An 18,564-nucleotide genomic window follows, 5' to 3' on the forward strand; every position below is an offset into this window, starting at 1 on the left:
TTGGCTCCGGAAGTGTCCGGAAGAGGTCGTCACGAAATGGCGGACACCAGTCACAATAAGCTGGCGAATGCGAGGACAAATTCAACGGAAACAGCATCCCACGGCATTGAAGTGCACACATTCTGATGAAAACGTATCTCGTTGTGTTGTCCTGCGTGTAGATCCCGACCACGAGGCGCTCAAATTTTATTCAACTGCGAGTTTTATATTAAAGCAAGCGGTATTTTATCAATGATTTGTCTGCTTTAAAATCAGTACGTTTGATGCAATCTCCCATGAACCATAACCGTACATTAGGGAGCACGTTCCCCCAGACGGACCAGCCTTCTGACCAGTTCGAGCCGTTTGTAATCTTCCATTTTATATTAGAAACATTTCCTGCACTAATGTACTCGGTGCACTAGAGCTTTGGCACTTAACCCTCGCCCCAAACGGGGCCACCTGCAGTGGGCGAATCCTTCTAAACTTTGGCGCCCCGAAGCGAAGTGTCACCGGAACGTGATATGACATTAAATTATTGCACCGTCGGTGCCGCCGAGTGCTGCAACCGAGATGATGATGCCGGACCTGCCATTTGCGCACCGCACATGGGCCGTCACGAAATGTTATTTATGTCGCACTCCGCCCATCTCCCGGTGCCCAATTATGGGGGGCCCCTGTGTGTTGGGGCGGGTGCCCGGAGCAGAGAAGCAGCTCGGTTCCGATGTTCCCAGCCCTGTTTGGTGAAACCCGACACACGGTCCCACGGGAATAATACGGCAGATTGTGTTGCTCCGTGTATGTCGGCCGAGCCTCGGCCTGGCACATGGCGATGGCCTGGCTCCATAAAAGATGAAACTCACTGTAACGATGGTTTTATGATGCATTTCCATTTCGGGGGCTCTTATTTTCGGATGCTTTTCACAAATATTGACTCAGCGAGTGGTAATGTATGTTATAAATAGAGCGATTTCGCACTCCTTGCGGTGCGTGGCGGGGTTGGGATTGCATTTCGAATGGCACAGTGCCGGAATTGCAGTGAAAACATCAATAGCGCCTCAATCAAACGCAACGGGGCCATAAACTTAATGGTTGCAAATGGATTCGTCGTTTGATTTAATAAAAATACACTTTGCTTACGAGTATCCCAAGACGCTATGGGGTGAAGCGGAAGCTTCTCAAACACGGCAAGAGAATGAACGAAGAGAAGACCAATTTTATGTTCGACCGGCTGCGATGAAACTAAAATGTCCCGTAGAAAATTTACATAAATTAAAAAGAAACTAATCGACAAGAATGCTGTCAAGTCAAACGGTGCTTACTTTGAGAAACGAGGTTATGTGAAAAGCTGTAAAACGTGCTGCGAAAGACGACGTGCTTATCTAACTCAACATTTTTACGGCAAAGCAATGGAAGACAGCAAGCAAATGGTTGCACTTACCAAGAACCGGGTTTCCAGGAAATCGTTTTTAAATAATCATGATCAATTTTTGAGAGTGTCTACCGGCACCCGGCACCGAAGCGCTGCGCGATTTTATGCTCGGTTACGGCTGCCAGCTCACCCATCGGCGTGACAATTCCCCAAATTGTGCATCGCGGCGAGTGTTCCGTTCCACAATCACTTCGCGCCGACTTTCCATTTGTGAATGCAAATATCGGCAAGCGCGCGGCTCTCCCGGGGGTGGCAGCTGTTGACAGGAGCCAGTTGAGCGAAAGGAAAATATTTTCCACATATTTCACATTCGCGGTGCCGGCGGGAGAAAAACATTCATGCGAGTCTGGCACATTTATGAGTCGACAGGCGCTCCGCCTACCCGGGCTGGCCAAACGGCGGCGCGGGGCAGCACCGCCACATGCCACGTGCCACGTACGAGCTACGTAATTTATGGTTTTTCTTATTTCGGCACGGACTGGCAGAGCTTGCGAGTGGCGCGCGCGTGCAACGCTTCTTACATGCCCGCGTGTGAACACGCCAGCGTATGTTCAGCTGCCAGTGCGCCCCTTGCACTCAGCACTCGTAAGCTCACATTTCTTGGGAGTTTTTCCTTTTTTCGGGGTGCTTAGGCCACTTTCACAAGGAGTACCTCCAGCCGGCCAGGGCCGGAGAAATCTTTGGCCGACCTTTTGCAGATGCCGCTGTGCCGTGAAGAAGCATCTGCTCGGATGAAGCCGTTTCTCTTCGACCCCGAGAGTTTCGTGCGTTGTGAAGATTTCATCGCCGGTCATCAATCTTGATTAGGTAAGGTTTTTGGAAATGCGTAAAAAAGGGCGCCAGCAACAATTGGAGCCCCGTAGGCGTTCTCCAGAAGCAGGTGTGAATGATGACGGTTAATTCGTTTGCGCTCGAAAACTCGATGACGCGGGCGTTTGCGGCGAATTAATAAATGATGTTCATGGATCATTTCGAGCGACAGAGAGAGAGAGAGAGAGAGAGAGAGAGAGTGAGAGAGAGAGAGAGAGAGAGAGAACAGTGGGTTGAAAACTCATTGCAGGAGCTCTTCTTAATTGATAGCGTGGGTTCAAGAAACGAATTAAAATTTCGGGTTAATGAGACTTTCGGGTAGCATTGTACTTCGCAACGGTTGCTGAAGGGCATACGTACGGGATAATACGTTTGTTCCACAAGTTTTCACTCTCTGTGGTGTTAATAGAAAAATTGGACTTCTCAATAAACGGCGATAAAATAGACTTAACGACACTCCGCTCCATCCACTCCCGTATCTCTGAAACACGTTGCATCAATCTGTTGTATCGTTTCGTGGTAATGAAATCTTCATAGGCTCATACCCAAAAAAAAGCGGGAAAGTATGCCCCGAAATGGTCCAATGCCCGTTACTCGGCAAAAAGTCGTAACAAATTGTGAACACGTTGAGTCTATCTCCGCACATTATGTCCGCCTTCAACATTTGCGCGTACGACTGCCGCCTGCGGCCCTCGGCAGAGAACAGGACAACAACAGGCGATGTCCTAGCGCAAGTGACATGTTCGCCCTTCGGTTCGTGCTCGTGTGTTCAGCAAGCGTAATCGTATTAGGAACAACGCATCTTGTCTTTGATAAGGGTCTTATGGCGCCCTGCCGGGCCGGGGGTTCCACATTACACACTGGTAAAGTACAAGCACGACGAGCCCGCTCGTTAGCAGTTGTAATAACAATTTGGGCTTCTCGAAGGCACGACCTAACCATCGCACTGTGAGGGTTTTTACAACCGTTTAAATTTATGGGTGACACAATATTCTTTCGGTGGGCTTTGATGTACTTCAGTGGTGCCATTCAGTAGAGTAATTAATAAAACAGGCGTAAGCCAGCAGACCTGTGGCGCTGCAATGCAATTTTTTAAGCGGATTAACAATGCCCACATCTACACATGTGCCCACATGTGACACATCTACGTGCAGAATATGTTTCGATTGAGGGATTATGTTGGAAAAAGGGATCCGTTGAAACATGCTTCAGATTCGTGACCAATTCGCGTTCACCTTCTAACGTGATTTGAATCGAACTTGATGACCGATAGCGTCACAATTGCCCGGAGATTAATATTGTTTTGGTGAAACACCATGCACCTCCATCGAGTGATTCGATGGAGTCGCGTGGTGATTCAACCAATTCAATTCAAATCACTATATGGCGCTACCGGTACCAAACAGAACATACTAACAGCGTGGACATTATCGAATAGAAAAAAAAATCGTGTTGCAATGTTGCAAAGTTACCAAAACACAAACAGGTGTTGTATTGGGTTTTGTGAGATGCACATTATCATCAATAATTTATTTATTCGCATACCTTATTAGATACACAATGATGTAAATAAAAATTTAAACTACCAGTTAATAACAAACAGTAAAAGCTTTTAACAGTAGAAACAAAAAAATACCTAACCTACTTAACGGCTAAAGCATTGCATAGGAAAGAGAACGAAATTAGACGACGGTGCGTCCGCTCGTTTCTATATTCGTAATTTGAACTTTTGTCTGTTTTGGTTGGTTGTCTCCAGTGATGCATCTGTTTTGCGACTCATACTAACCTAAGCGTATCACGTTACTGTAGTCATACGAACTCCGTTTCGTTCGCACCGCACGCTGTCTTTATGTTTGCTAGTTTTCTCATGTTCATTTGAAAGCTCGCCCCAAATCCGTTTCCTAACATTGTACATTCGCTGTAAGAGCAAAGGCATCACAATACGCTGTAAGGCAAGGTTGACAATATTTGATATCACTTCTTTCGTTTACCTGTATATTACTTTCTCACAGTCTACAGCCAGAAAGCGAATGTTGGTTGACTTTAACCTTAACGTACAAATTTTTGATAGTATTTCTTAACGCATTTTTCGTTCCAAATTAGTTGTAGGTATTAGCGATTCACTTCGTGTAGTAGTTTGAATCTCAACATGAATGCAGAAAATCAGCTCTTCTAATGTCTAGTGTATCATACGAAACGAAACTTATGTAAACGAGGTAAACGAGCACTGAAAGAGGTTTTCGGTCACTGTCAAATCAAACAGAGTTGCAACTGAGTAATGGTATAAATTATTTGTCCAGTGCCACCAGTAATGGTTGATAAAATGTCATGAACCTATCAAGGCAGCATGATTAACATGAGCCAGTAATACCCTTCCAATAGAAATCGGAATAACGGAAACGGATCTTAATTCTAAGGAGAAATGCGTATGGAAACCAAATATGCTTAATACCGGTCATCCGAGACAATCTAATGCTCGTGTGTCTAACAAAAATACAGTTAAAGAGCCTCCACTTTAAGCTTTGGGCTAGCCTATTGCAATAAACAGCGAGAAATTAGCATTAAAACGGTGATCGATTCTGCGTTTTCAATGCACTTTTAAATCGAAAATTTCTCGCAAAAGCGGCTCCACCTCGGACGGGTTAACGTTGAGGTAAACGCTGATGATTTCATCGTTCAATCGGTGAAGCTCAGATATTTTTTGCATTAACTTAAGAAACACCGACCGTGCTTCACAACCGGGATAGATGCTTTCCAGGTAACGGCGTAGAAGATAGTAGTAGGAGTTCTAAGAAGAAAAGCTAAATCGATCAGTATCCTGTGTTGAGTTATTTGTTATGACTTACCTGTTCCAGTTTGATCACATCCGAGTGTATGGTTTTGGGACGAGCGGGCGAGAACAGGGTAATGGCACACATGATCAGTATGACGTTTTCATCGGAGCGCCACTTTTTGTCAAACGTCCGAATGAAGCGCTCGTGCTCTTGGTAAACGTTTCCTTTGGCAAGCTTCAGCACATCGGCCCTAATGTTGGACATTTCTTCCTGGCTGTGCGGAATCTGAAATTAAAATGTAAACCTCAAACAAACGCGACCACAGCAGTGAGACTTATTCGATCCAAGGGCTGCACGTACCTTCCACGTTGCCCTATCACAATCGTATTGCATGGCAGATCGCAGGATCATCATTTCCGTGCAGCCACCCTTCAGTAGTGCCAACTGATCTTCTTGGCACATGTTCTTGAAGGCGCTGATCTTTTTCGACATCTTTATTAGCCGCCGGATGGCGATGGCCGTCAGGTTGATCACCTTCAGTAGCTGCGGGTCTTGTTGTGGTTGGTTGCTCTGCAAGAAGAAAGCGAAACTTGGACGACGTAAATCAACTGCCCAATACCGTGAGTTGTCGCGTGAGTAAGGGTTAATCCCAACACAGCAACAAAAATCAATGACTAGCGCTTATCCGTCGGCACATGTCGGTGAGCGAAAGCAACAAAATACCTCCACTGATAGTGAACGACCTCCGTTATCTCAGAGCAAGAGAAAACCGCAACCGTAGGACGTTTCGGTGCAAAGAAATAACAAAAATCAAGCCTTCCCATTAAAAAGCAACTAAAAACGGCCTATCGATTTTAAGTACATTTTGGGTGCACCGGAGGAACAGGTGTGTTGCTGGTAATCACTCGCCTGGCCGTCATTATCACCTGGCGTTACAGAGCGCAAAGAACAGTCTCCGTCCGCAGCTAATCGATGGCAGTGTACCCGTAATCTGCAGGAGATTTGTCGCCAGATAAGACAAATACTGCAATAAAACCAGTTGAGGCATCCAATTGAGGGCCTAATAAAAAATTTAAGAAAGCTGGGCAAATAACCGCAGATTGGTTGCATTCCCAACCATCTGCATGTTCGATACTGGTCCACGGCAAACCCCTTTTTTCATATGGCCGCATAAAACAAAACTCCCAACAAAAAAGAAAACAAACTTTCTATACAATACACCAAAACACGAAGCCATCCAATGTACGTTACCTTAATCCTGCAGTCATCCGAGATGAGCGACGCAAGATCCTCGTCGACGGGCGCATAGAGCGCTTTATTGGCCACAATCAGTTCGTTCAGTTTGGCTCTTTCAGCATCGTTTAGCTCGATACTATTGTTCCCAAGCACCGTTCCATGGTGATGGTGCGACGTAGCCTGCTGTCCCGCACTCCCGGCACCAATTGGAGCACTATTGTAGCCCTCGTACTCCAGCTTGATGGCTTGCATCAGCACCGATTCCAGCGTATTTGCTGTGATCGGTTTCGCTTCGATGTCTTGAAAGATGTCCAAGTCGTCCGTCGGTGGTCCGACGATCGCGGCGGCCGTCGACAGATCGTGTCCGAAGGTGGTGGAGGCAAACATGACGTCAGCCATATCAGCCGAGCAACTCGAAGGCGACGTGGACTGACCTTGACCATGGTGATGAGGATGGTTGGCGCCAGTCAATGTTGTGCTCGAAAGCAACGGATCGAGCATCGATTGGTACGATGGTTCGTAATTGGACGTGGACGAAGGCGACGCGGCCGCACTGATCGGTGCAACCGTATCCAGAGCCACCGATTCTTGCATCAACGAACGAATCATTTGATGTTGCTCCGAGGGACCATCCTCAGGTTCCAGTGCGTCCAAGGCCAACGTTCGTTGATTCGGCTGCTGCGGTTGCTGCAGCGGCACCACCGACGGCTCCTCGTCATCCTTCTGAGACGTATCGGCCGCCTCTTTGATCGTCTTCACAATGTCCGAGTGGCTCATCATCTTGTTGATCATCTGGAGCGCCTCGGCCGGCGAGCTCATAAATTTGTTCATGATTTGTAGCGCGTCTTCTGGCTGGTTCATTAGCTGTTGCATAAACGTCAGCACGTCGGCCGGTGAACTGACGATCTTTCCAATCACCTGCAACGCATCAAGAGCCGAATGTTAGGCGAATACAGCTCAAAGTCTCTATAGTGCATAAGAAGAAGAGGAAAAAAACCTGCAACGCATCGGTCGGCGAGCTCATGAACTGGGCAAAAACGGTCAGAGCGTCCAACGGTGAGTTCATTATTTTGCTGATTATCTGAAGTGCATCGCCAGGTGCGACTATAAAGTGGCTTATCAGCTTCAGCGCGTCGCACTGCGAATGGATGATTTTCGACATGATAAAAACCGCGTCGCGAGGACTCTTCATTAACAAGGCAATCGTTTGGCTGGCGCGCGTCGGATAGTTGACGATTCGATTGACAATATCTTCCGCGCTCGAGTCGATCGTAACCGGTGCTAGGGAAGCGTCATCCCAAGCGGCCACTTGTGTGCTGCTGCCATTCGATCGTGAAGCCGTCCCCACGGTTACATTCGCGGGTGTCGGTTGTTGCAACGACGCAACTGCAGCCGTCAGCAGTTCTGCCTCGGACGAGAGGGAGCTGTTCGGGTTGTAGACCGACGAACCGGGAGTGGTGGTTAGTTCCGCCGGTGAAGGTACCTGATGGAACCCGTTGGCCGTGCCATTCGAAACAATCGAATGGTTCGAGGAGTTTGAGGGGTCAACCGAACCGCCACCGTTCGACTGACCGGGATCCGTCGGGCAGTACTCGGAGGACGATGAATTGTTCCAGCATTCCACGGCGTCGAAGAATTTCAGAGATTTCTCTCGCTTAAGTTTAACCGGAACCCCGTTACTCGCCTCCGAGTCAACGCCTTTCGGACCCGCGTCGGCCGCCCCTTCCGGTTGCGCGTCACTAAGCCTCTTTTTGGCACGATTCTGTTCGATTTTCTTCCTCTTCAGCACCTTGTCCTCTTCCGACATGATGTACTCTTTTCGCATGCCGATCCGAAAGCACTTCACGAGTCGACACTTTTGACAAAAGCGGCGCGTTATGATCGTGATGTCACACTTTTCGTTGAACGGACACGAAAACTTTTTCGTCGACAATGCATTGCGCCGGAAAAACGCCTTACAACTTTCACAGGTGATTGCATTGAAGTTACAGCCGAGCGCTTTATCCCCGCACACGCTGCAGATCTTACTGACCCCCATCACTTCTCCGTCCGGCACCGGGCTGTCCATCGTCGGCTCCATCGTTGGTTCCTCCATCGACGTGTTCGCCCTCGCGACACTTAACGCACTGTCCGCACTGCGAATGTGTGCGATAGGAAACGGGTTGTGACAAGGTTTATCTTCCATTCGCTGCTTATCTTTCGTTCACAGGTTTCCCGTTCACGCCACGAACATTGGGTGTTAGGTGTTGTCGCGATGGCGTAGTCTCTGCCGTACTTTTCGTCGGTTTCGCCTCCACGGATCCTTCCGTCCTTCATCGGAGCACGGACCGGAAGGGGACAGCATCAAGCAGCACCCAGCATCATTCGTTTCTCGGAAAACAATGCCACCCCACCCATTTAGCTGGGCTTATCAGCTGATCGATTGCGAGGATTTTCGACCGCTTGACCGGCCAAAACACCGTCCGCTACAAAGGCACTGCACTGCTGTTTCCCGTTTCGCTCACCGTGGCCCACCAGGAGCTGTGCACCGATGATTCTCCGCGGTGTTCAATTGAAAGTTTAATTTAATTTAAGGCACAACTCCTTCGAGCTGTGCTCTCTGAAAACAGACAATCCTTTGCGGACGCAAACCTCGGGCCTGTCAGTGAAAGGGGATGCGTAATTGTTGTGCAATGGCTGCGTGCGGGGTTGTTGTTCTTTCCAGCTCATGCTAAATATGGCTAACTTTGCTCACGTAAAATATGGCTTATTCCTGTCAAAAGTATCTTTTATATCCCCGCGTGGTGCTGCAGGACGCTGGAGAACGGTGTATATAGGTATAGTGTATAGTATGTTTTTTTTTATAAATGAGAAATAAAGGTGTTAAAATTTTAACCCAGTGTAATGCGTATTTACCCAGCGGGCAAAGCGTTTCGAAAATTCGTCCGTCGCGCGATATTTTTCCCCGTTCCTTCCCCCTCGAGCCCACAAACACGCGCCGTCGCAAGCGTAGCGCGATACCGGGTGGTGTCGTTTCTTTCGCTCCTGTGAACATATTTTTTCCTTTCTCCCTCTTCGCACTCTTCGAGTCCTTCCTCGCTCTTCGCACTCATTTTTCCTTTTGGTGCATGCGTATCCTCCAAAACTGACCAAAACCTGACCAAAACCTGACCGTATCACCAAAACTGACAGTTCGCAGTTTGTTTTGATCGCGGAGTTTGGAGGCAATTTGGTGGTGTCGCTGCTGGTAAGTATATATTAAAAAGCATTGAATTTTATGTAATTTGTTGTTATTTTTTAGTTCACAGTTCGCCGAATGACTGCAGAATGTATCGCCGGAAGAATCTGGTAAGTATTGCAAGTGTTGTTGGCGATCAGAGTGATCAAAGATCGCTCGTCATGTTCGCGCAGAGTGGCGTATTTTTTCGTAATTAATCTGTTTCTTTTGCTTCTTGCAGCTGCCGAAATCGTTTCTTCACAGCTTAGTAAGTATAATAAACCGATCGCTTGATCAATTCGAAAGAATTTTGATACTTTTTTTACTTTCAGGTGACGACTCTGACCGAAGCCAACAGCGGGTTTTCGTGAATAAATCAGTGCTGCATAGGGCTGTGGTGCCGAAGGAAGGCTGAAAAATGTGTCGGTAGGTATAGTGGTTTATTTATGGTGTTTCTTTCGTGAATAATAAATAAAGGTTTAAAAATTAAAACCCCGTGTCGTGTGATGCGTATTATTAAGATCCGAAACGTGGGGTATGAATGTGTGATACGAATGGGTAGGGTACGGATGAATAGGGCACACACACACACGCACATCGTTAAAGCGTTCCTTATAACGAAGCGTTGCAGGCGGTAAAGGCTCTTTATAATTTCCAATGGAGAGGCTTATAAAGACGCGACATCCTCGTTATAAAGAGGTCGCACGACGGTTTTTGCCCGCTGGAACATTTCTCAACTGTCATACTGTCATACTTATGACACAAGTCAAATATGGCTTATACCACCTTTTCGCAGCCACCTGGCACGCAGCCACCCTTTCGACAGCTGTCAAACGACGCAGTTTGTTTACGTTTTTCTTTATTGCGCTTCTTAGCTCTGCACAAAAATGGTAAGTTGTTTGCATTTTACTCAAAATTCCCCGTTATTAACGATTTTTCTACCTTTCCGCCACAGGCACGAAATGCAGAGAAGGCTATGTGAGTATTGATCAACGTCAAAATGGAAGTTTGTTTTTTTTTCTAACACGTTTTCCGCTTGCTTCCACAGGACGACATTGGCTCGTTGGAGAGCGGCAAAGGAAACGGAGACCGGCAAACAGGAACGCCGGCCTTACCTGGCCTCGGAGTGCACCGATCTGCCACAGTGCGAAAAGTGGCGCCTGGAGATCATTAGAGAAATTTCAAAGAAAGTAGCACAGATACAAAATGGTAAGAGCCCTCATATTAGAACTCACTCAAGAAGTGCGTGTTTTTTCATGCCACCGTGCCTCTTCCACTATTATAGCCGGTTTGGGCGAGTTCCGTATCCGCGATCTTAACGACGAGATTAACAAGCTGCTACGCGAGAAGCGGCACTGGGAGAATCAAATCTCGGATCTCGGAGGACCACACTACCGGCGCTATGGGCCACGAATGTTTGACGCCGATGGACGCGAGGTACCGGGCAACCGTGGCTACAAATACTTCGGTGCCGCTAAAGATTTGCCGGGAGTACGAGAACTGTTTGAGCAAGAACCACCGCCACCGCCGAAGAAAACCCGTGCCGAACTGATGAAAGACATCGATGCAGATTACTACGGATATCGGGATGATGATGACGGCGTCCTACTGCCTCTGGAGGAGAAGGCGGAAAAGGCTGCCGTACAGCGAGCGGTGGAAGAGTGGAAGCAGAACAGCGCCAAGGGTGCCGAAAGTATCACCGAGGTAGTTGAGGACGAACCCGATATTTATGGATCAGATGCGTACATTACGCGTGATGCCGAGAAAGAAGTGCGAGACGATCCGATGGGGCTGCTGGGACCACGGCGGTTTACTGCGCACGTTCCGGTGCCTAGCCAACAGGACATCGAGGCCGCCCTGCTGAAAAAACGGAAGTTGGAACTGATGAAAAAGTATGGCATAGATGACGATGAGCAAATGTGAATCGCTGAATCAGGAATGATGTAAATAGATTTAATTTTGTGTCGAATAATGCAAAAAATCCGTTCGTTTTCTAACAAATACAGACGGAAACTTCTTTTATAAGAATTTATTACACATTCAGTTAATGTTTCGTTTTTTTTCGAGACGTTGTGACGTCTCGTTTCGCAATTGCAGCAGCTTGCCACGGTCCTTCCAGCACCGAAGGAAATTAATGATATTCACATCTCACGTGAGGGTTGCTACGACCAAAACAGACCTCGATGGCTAGTGATGCCTTCCGGTCGGTCGTTAACGCTGTAAAGAATGAATGCATAGAACCTGCCACCGGTCTGTCGTGCGTAGATTACTTGGCCTTTGCTAGCTGATCACTTAAGCTTATCAGTTGCTCTGTCAACACAGTGATCTGTTCTTCGTAGTTGAGACGTGTCCGGGACTACGAGAGATAGAGAAAAACGGTTGGTTAAAAACCGGTTGCGGGTCGGCCGCACTAAGCTTTCGTGGCATACAAGTTCATCTTCGATGATACGGTAACGACGCTCCTCCTCTCGGCTGGCTTCCTCCCGTTCCTTAAGCCTATTTTTGGAAACCTCCAAATGGATCTGCAGTCTTTGACACTGTAAAATACCACATGGACTCAATCACTGTACGGACCTGCTCGGATGATTGTAGCGTATTTCGGATAGTTTACCTCGAGGAAATGCGAAGCCAGTTTCGATTCCGCCCGGCATTTGTCATGAAACAATTCCTCTGCGCTTTTCGTAAAACACTCGATCAACTTTTGCTCGCGCGTCTGCACTTCACTTTGCTGCTGATTATCCTCCAGCGTTCTGCAACGGAAAAAGGACAGAAGAGCGCTTAGGCTAAGTCTTCCTATGTTTCGATAGACGGGCATACCGGTTGCTTCCATCGTTGGTGTTTGACGCAATCATTTCGTCCTTTTGTTCCACCTTCAAGGGCGCTGTTCTCATGTGACTAGAGGTTTCAATCTTCAGCAGCTCGTACTGCGCCCGCCAATGGGTAAGTTCCTTTTCAAGGAACACAATTCGATCGTCCTGACTGACGACGGAAGTGTTATTGTTGGTAGCAGGGTTGCCATTGTTCGCCGGTGGCTGGTTTGCACTATTCGAGCTGACCGTGAAATGGTTATAGTGGTTCTCCATGTCCGTCGTCACGCTGAGACCATCCTCGCTACCGATCTGTATGAGGGAGAGAGAAAGTGAACATGGTTTCTAATCACAAAAATGCAAAGCGGGGCCGTGCGTTCACGGCTACTGACCGTGCTGGCCGCTTCGGAAGCTTTCGATTCCAACTCCGAATTGCGTACGGTCAACAACTCGAGCTCTTTGCGCAGCTTTTGCTCCACGACCGCCTGTTGCTGCAGTTCGCGGTTCAGTCCCTCGATGCGATTTTGCAACTGCTTTACCTCGGCCGCCCTGTCTTCGACCGTGTTTGAGAGCAGGGCATTTTCGAGGATTTTCTTCTGCAGCTCTTCCGTGACCACGCCGGCATCCGTGCCCGGCACCGCAATACTATCGTTGCTTGGAGATTTCGTTTTGGACGCCTTACCGCCCGAGCCTTTCTTCAGCTCTTGCTCGAGATTTTCCTGTAGTGCTGCAACGCGCCGTTCTAGTTGCTTGTTACGGAATCCTAAACTGTCCACCTCCTGCTCCGATTTTCGCAGGGTGGCCTCTCTGGTGCGTAGCGATTCCCGGAGCGATGAGTTTTTCGTTTGCTCCTCGAGCACGGCTCGTTTCAGCACGCTCGCTTGGGCTCGGAGCTAGTATGGACGAAAGAGGAAACATTAAAGTCGGTACCCCTTGATACGCCCTGTGTACGGTGATGGGGCTTATCATTTGCATCAAAAACACGCCCCTCGCAGCCTCCCATCGCCATGATGTTGGGAACCCGTACTTCCGCGTCCTACGAACATGCGTTCCCTGCAAACATGACTTACTTTTGAGTATTCGGTGGCAAGCTTCTGGTACTTGTTGGAATTTTCGGCTTCCATTTCGTGGTGGCTTCTCTAGACGGTTGACCAATTTGCTCGCGCGGTACCATCAACAAGAACCTTCATTAGCGAGATCCGTTTGTAAGATCCATTCAATTAGCTAACGGATCTGTTCAGCATTCCGCCAACGAGCCACTTCACAGAGACAGAGTAGGGCAATTTTCTTTTACAGAAACGACAACCTGAGACTGGAAATGCCACTGTTTAACTTCGGTTCAATTGGCCTTTCGTTGTGCGGAAGATTGCGATTTTTTTCCATTGTCTGATGTCAACGAGAAAGAAAACATTTGGCAGAAATGAGAGAAAGAGACGGGAGTCCAACTGACAGATCGGCACCGTTGCGCGAAGGTGAAATATTTCAAAGGGTAAACAAGTCGGAAAACGGATTGGACTTTATTTTGCAATTTGTTGTAAAACATTTTTCATATTTATTCATCAATTTATCAGAAAAGAATAATATCGTTTCAGTCGTGAATCCTCCGTCGAAGCAAAACGACTAAAGACGAAACCTTCGCGCAGAAACGTATCGTTCTGCTGTCAAAGTCAACGTCAGCTGCGTGGCTTCCTCTTTCAATCTTTCATCTTTTTTCTTTTCGCAGTGATGGTGCAAAAGCAAACTCGCGACGGTACACATTTGTTGGGACGGAGCAATTTTGGGACGGGCCAGTGTTTCGCGCAGGGAAACCCTTCCCCGCGGGCGTAGGTGTTCTAGGGAAAAACTCGTCGACCTGCCGTATGTTTTGACGCCAACCACCCGAAAGTGGCCTCTCGAGTGTGTCGAGTGATCGACGGAGTGTTTGTTGTGTCGAGGAACGTCCATTTATCGCCGTCCGGCCGCGGACGGAAATAAGAAAAAGAGAATAAACAATTTTGCTGTACCGTGGCTTCGAACCGTCGTCAACGAAAGTAAACCTGCTGCCCGAGAGAAACCGGAGAAAGAGGACGAAAGGGCAGGGCGAAAGGGGACGAAAGTGTTGTGATTTTCTCCGAACGAACGAACCGAGCCGTGCACAATGTTGGCTCTCATCAATCGCATCCTGGACTGGTTCAAAAGTCTGTTCTGGAAGGAGGAAATGGAGCTGACGCTGGTCGGGCTGCAATACTCCGGCAAGACGACCTTTGTAAACGTAATCGCCGTAAGTGTCCACTGGTAGCGCTGCAAGTGTCTGCTGCGTTTCCTGCGCTTAACAACGCCCGCTCAGTAACAGCTCGTTATCAATTCCAATGGCCGCAATGGTGTCACCATTGCCTGCCATCGGCGATGACTCACGGGCTACTTCTCGTCCGGTGGGTGTTACCAGCATTATTTTCGCCGCGAAACTGTTGCTTTCGTTGGACCTATAAAACCCGCTGCCGCAAACGGGTGAAAAGGGCCGTCTGGCGATAGACGTCACATTCGGTTATCGATTTCTTTTTCCGTGCCACTGCACGCGGTGTCTCCGTTCGAATACGAATGACGGCCATCGCCGGGCGAACCTTACACAATGTGGTCCAAGTAGGTCGGTTATCGGGGATGTCCACGCGACATTCCGTTGTTTATGATGGCTTGCTGCGATGATGCGGTTTGTTTGCCGACGTCGCTTTCTGCAAACATTTTCACAAATATGTTTTCTTTTTGCTGATTACCGCGCGTTCGATGAACTTTGTGCTCGGATCTTATCATTTTGTACAATGATTGCGAGTTATCGCTCATTCTGTCACACTCATTCTTACCTGTATACGATATTCTCTCAATCCCACCACCCAACAGTCAGGACAGTTTTGCGAGGACATGATTCCGACGGTCGGGTTCAACATGCGCAAGGTGACCAAGGGCAACGTCACCATCAAGGTGTGGGACATCGGTGGTCAGCCACGGTTCCGTTCGATGTGGGAACGGTACTGTCGGGGCGTGAATGCGATCGTGTAAGTGAGGAGACCCATTTCCGCAACGGGTAATCATTCTAGTACTGGGCCGTCTTTATCATTCGATTTCTTTTTCTCTTTTAGCTATATGGTAGATGCTGCGGATTTGGATAAAATGGAAGCGTCACGAAACGAACTGCACTCGCTGCTCGATAAGCCCCAGCTGGCCGGTATACCGGTGCTAGTGCTAGGCAACAAGCGTGATATCCCCGGCGCACTAGATGAAACTGGATTGATTGAACGAATGTGAGTGTGTCTGTATGCTTCTCTTACGATAGATTCGGCTTGTTAGTCGAAAGATTTGTTCACCAAGGATCCAAGGAGCAAGGATCAATCATTTTCCCAAACCAATCACTAAGAAGAGGGAGCTAATTCTGTGCTTTCGTTTCCAGGAATCTTTCTAGCATACAGGATCGGGAGATCTGTTGTTATAGTATTTCGTGCAAAGAGAAAGACAATATCGACATCACGTTGCAGTGGCTGATTGCCCACTCGAAGAGCCAAAGCCGTTAGAAGCTGGCAAAGCGACCACCAATCAGGTGACCAGTGTACCAAGAGAGTGGTGCATTGCGATCGAGCTGGTAAGTTACCGGCGGGCAATGAAACGAAATGCGTTGAATGCAACAAAACCGAATAGGAACAGTAAATCTCATAATTGAACCGTGGTGTGGCGCATGCCTTAGAAAACCCAAGCTAAAGTAGTCTGGCGCTAAAGCCAAATCAATGAGTGAATGTGGCAAAATGGTCTGTGCGTTAACAGAAAAAATTACCACAAATCAGCACACATACACGCGTACCGAACCGTGCAGCCGGTAAGTGCTTTTCTTCCTTCACTTCCTAACCCACGGTCAGGGCAAAGTGCCGTTTTTGTCGCTATGTATGTGTGTGTGGAAAAATAATGGTGAAGGAGGAAAAGAGTATGGAAGGAACGGTACCACTTTTCGTATACATTAAGTTAACCCGTAAATGTCACGGCAGGAAACAGATAGTAACGTCCTTCTTGGTTCAAAGCGGGTTTGAATTGAAGCCCATTCGAGGAAAGCACCGCCCTTTACAAGCTAAAGTTGATCAATTTTTACAATAGACCGTACACCGCAAACGCACGGAACCCAAAATAAACCCAATGCGAAAGCAATTAACGAAACGTAATTGTTGCGAAACGAGTCCGTTTCCGTACACTGCTGGTACTCCCGCGCTAAGAGCAAAGGCTAGACGTTAAGCAACACTTGTAACTGCATCGAGGAATAGTCTCCGGAATAGTATAAAGAGCGCTATCGGTGGCAGTTGCGAAATTATGGTTATTGTTGCAAGCAAATTCCAAACGCGGTCTATCACAAAAGACAGTCGGTCTTACGTGGTGCTTTGCTGTGAACTGTGTTTTGTACTCGTCGATAAGTTCCATAAGAGTTAGCAACACTGCTTAGGCGAAGGGGACGCCGGAATGTCGCAAATAACCAAATGAAGGGGAGAGACCCGTAAGGAATCGAATTGTTCCACGTGCTAGGGCATAAGAAAAGGTTACACTAACTTGTTATATTGGATTAATTAGCCGCGTACGTAAAATGTTTGGGTTTCAGTAGTAGTTCAACATACAAATATCCACAACGTTAATGAATGGTTGGTACGCTGTGTGTTAAGAAAGCTGGTCCGAGAGGGTCTCGTGGAAAAGGAAGAATGAGAGCTAGCATGGGTGAATGTGATAAGCAGCGAAAGTGATTTTTTCTTCTTTTAAATAGATCAAACCTTTAGACAAATACCTTTAATCAAAACCCTTCTACCACAAGCTGCCCCAAGTCAAACAATTAGACGGGAATTGCGAAGGGAGAAAAGTCATTTATGTTTGTTTCGCGTTTTCTGTTTCAATCTTATTGGTGTTATTTTGCATGTTCCACTTTTATCTCGCTTTTTATTGCAAGCTCATACAGGAAATGCTCCAGACGAATCAATCAGTTTGTTTTATTTTCTAAGAGTTTCGTTATTCTCGTAAGCAGAAAGGACAGAATTGGGCGTGTTCCTTGACTGTACGCTTGCAAATCTCCACTAACTGTCCCACTAGTATCTGTGCCACGATTTATCACAGCATGATGATTACCGAGAAAAGGTTGTTCTGATGTCAGTTTCGCAAACGAATGTTGCAATATCCTTCATAAATTCGGAAATGAATTATCCATTAAAATTATCAAAAATATAAAGAAAATGAAAAGGGCTAGCTGGGGTTAGTAGTAGCGATGGAAGTATGAAAGAAAAGCTACGCTAAAGTAAACGGATCGCACGGATCGAATCGGACAAAGTAGAACGGTAAAAGCTTGTGGAATAAGAATTTACAAAAAATCAACTACTGATACCAATAACTGCAGCAACTAGAAATTGAACTGTATATATTGACAATGCATATTATTATAACGCAACATGAAACATTAAAGAATAAAAAAATATATAAAAAATTAAAATCGAACCCAAACAAATTGTTCACAGGTTTGATCGAATTTCTCGACAAAAAAACTAATCGAAAAGATAGGAATAGGAAAAAATCAGTTTGGAGAAACTGTTTCCTCGATGCCATCAATCAACGGAGATGGATCGACGGAGAAAATACCGTTCATCTCTCGTGTGTGTACCATTCTAATCATGAGGTGCAAAGCTCAAGCGCAATCTGCTGGCGATATATCTATCGCCTGCCATCATACTACATCCGGCGTATGATTTTTATCATACACATTCGCGTGCCGTACAGAACGTTTCATTATTCTGGCTCAACAAATTGTGGGATTACATGAGTTTTTGGTTCTGCTGTGATCCGCCTTCTGCGTGGTTCACGATGCCTCATCCCGCTATCGCTAGTGCGCACTGATCGTTGTAATCGGCCACGAAGGTGCGAGATCTTCTTGAACCGATGGTCGTTCAGCACTCAGTTGAGACTGCGAAGAGCGCCGGCGTTGCCGGAAGATCATCATCCGGGTGCGAGTCCGTGCGAGTGATTGATAGGCGATCGATGACGGGGCACATTTAATTGGATCAATTTTATGCTCGATTGTAGGGATTTGATTAATAACAAATGTTTAGATGTCCGATTTATCCCGCACCTTCCGCTGGCTGGGCTGACCAAATAAATGGCAGGATGGAAAACCATCACGACGAGCGTGACGGTCGCCTGCATTGGAGCGATGAAAGCCGTATTGATGATCATCAAATATAAGCAAAGCTTGATTCTGCTACACATTCTCTCGTCCCGTGATTACCCATTTTGAACGTAGTTCTAAGCGTAAATGGTGTGAATAACATTCAGGAAACTTTTTCACTT

General features: G+C 47.2%; 4 protein-coding genes across 4 annotated transcripts; 2 read left to right on the forward strand and 2 right to left on the reverse strand.

The window, feature by feature from the left end:
- Positions 1-3,734: 3,734 nt before the first annotated feature.
- LOC131212324 (nuclear hormone receptor HR96) lies at positions 3,735-8,547 on the reverse strand. The gene is made up of 6 exons (XM_058206141.1): positions 8,507-8,547; positions 7,229-8,366; positions 6,247-7,149; positions 5,356-5,565; positions 5,068-5,280; positions 3,735-5,009 (listed from the first exon to the last, which is right to left on the reverse strand). The coding sequence occupies exons 1-6, from the start codon at positions 8,545-8,547 to the stop codon at positions 4,809-4,811; spliced, it is 2,706 nt and encodes a 901-aa protein (XP_058062124.1). The 3' UTR covers positions 3,735-4,808.
- Positions 8,548-10,199: 1,652 nt separating this feature from the next.
- On the forward strand, positions 10,200-11,350 carry LOC131212326 (pre-mRNA-splicing factor ISY1 homolog). The gene is made up of 4 exons (XM_058206147.1): positions 10,200-10,268; positions 10,383-10,405; positions 10,476-10,636; positions 10,713-11,350. The coding sequence occupies exons 1-4, from the start codon at positions 10,200-10,202 to the stop codon at positions 11,348-11,350; spliced, it is 891 nt and encodes a 296-aa protein (XP_058062130.1).
- Positions 11,351-11,482: 132 nt separating this feature from the next.
- On the reverse strand, positions 11,483-13,616 carry LOC131209880 (protein phosphatase 1 regulatory subunit 21). The gene is made up of 6 exons (XM_058203032.1): positions 13,305-13,616; positions 12,627-13,127; positions 12,245-12,546; positions 12,039-12,177; positions 11,857-11,964; positions 11,483-11,783 (listed from the first exon to the last, which is right to left on the reverse strand). Exons 1-6 carry the CDS (start codon positions 13,356-13,358, stop codon positions 11,694-11,696), a joined length of 1,194 nt encoding a protein of 397 aa, XP_058059015.1. The 5' UTR covers positions 13,359-13,616; the 3' UTR covers positions 11,483-11,693.
- Positions 13,617-13,971: 355 nt separating this feature from the next.
- Positions 13,972-17,685, forward strand: LOC131208529 (ADP-ribosylation factor-like protein 8). The gene is made up of 4 exons (XM_058201309.1): positions 13,972-14,494; positions 15,109-15,263; positions 15,348-15,509; positions 15,656-17,685. The coding sequence occupies exons 1-4, from the start codon at positions 14,372-14,374 to the stop codon at positions 15,774-15,776; spliced, it is 561 nt and encodes a 186-aa protein (XP_058057292.1). The 5' UTR covers positions 13,972-14,371; the 3' UTR covers positions 15,777-17,685.
- The last annotated feature ends 879 nt before the right edge of the window (positions 17,686-18,564 follow it).

Source organism: Anopheles bellator, chromosome 2, assembly GCF_943735745.2.
Source record: "Anopheles bellator chromosome 2, idAnoBellAS_SP24_06.2, whole genome shotgun sequence".
In the NCBI taxonomy this organism is placed as follows: Eukaryota; Metazoa; Arthropoda; class Insecta; order Diptera; family Culicidae; genus Anopheles; species Anopheles bellator.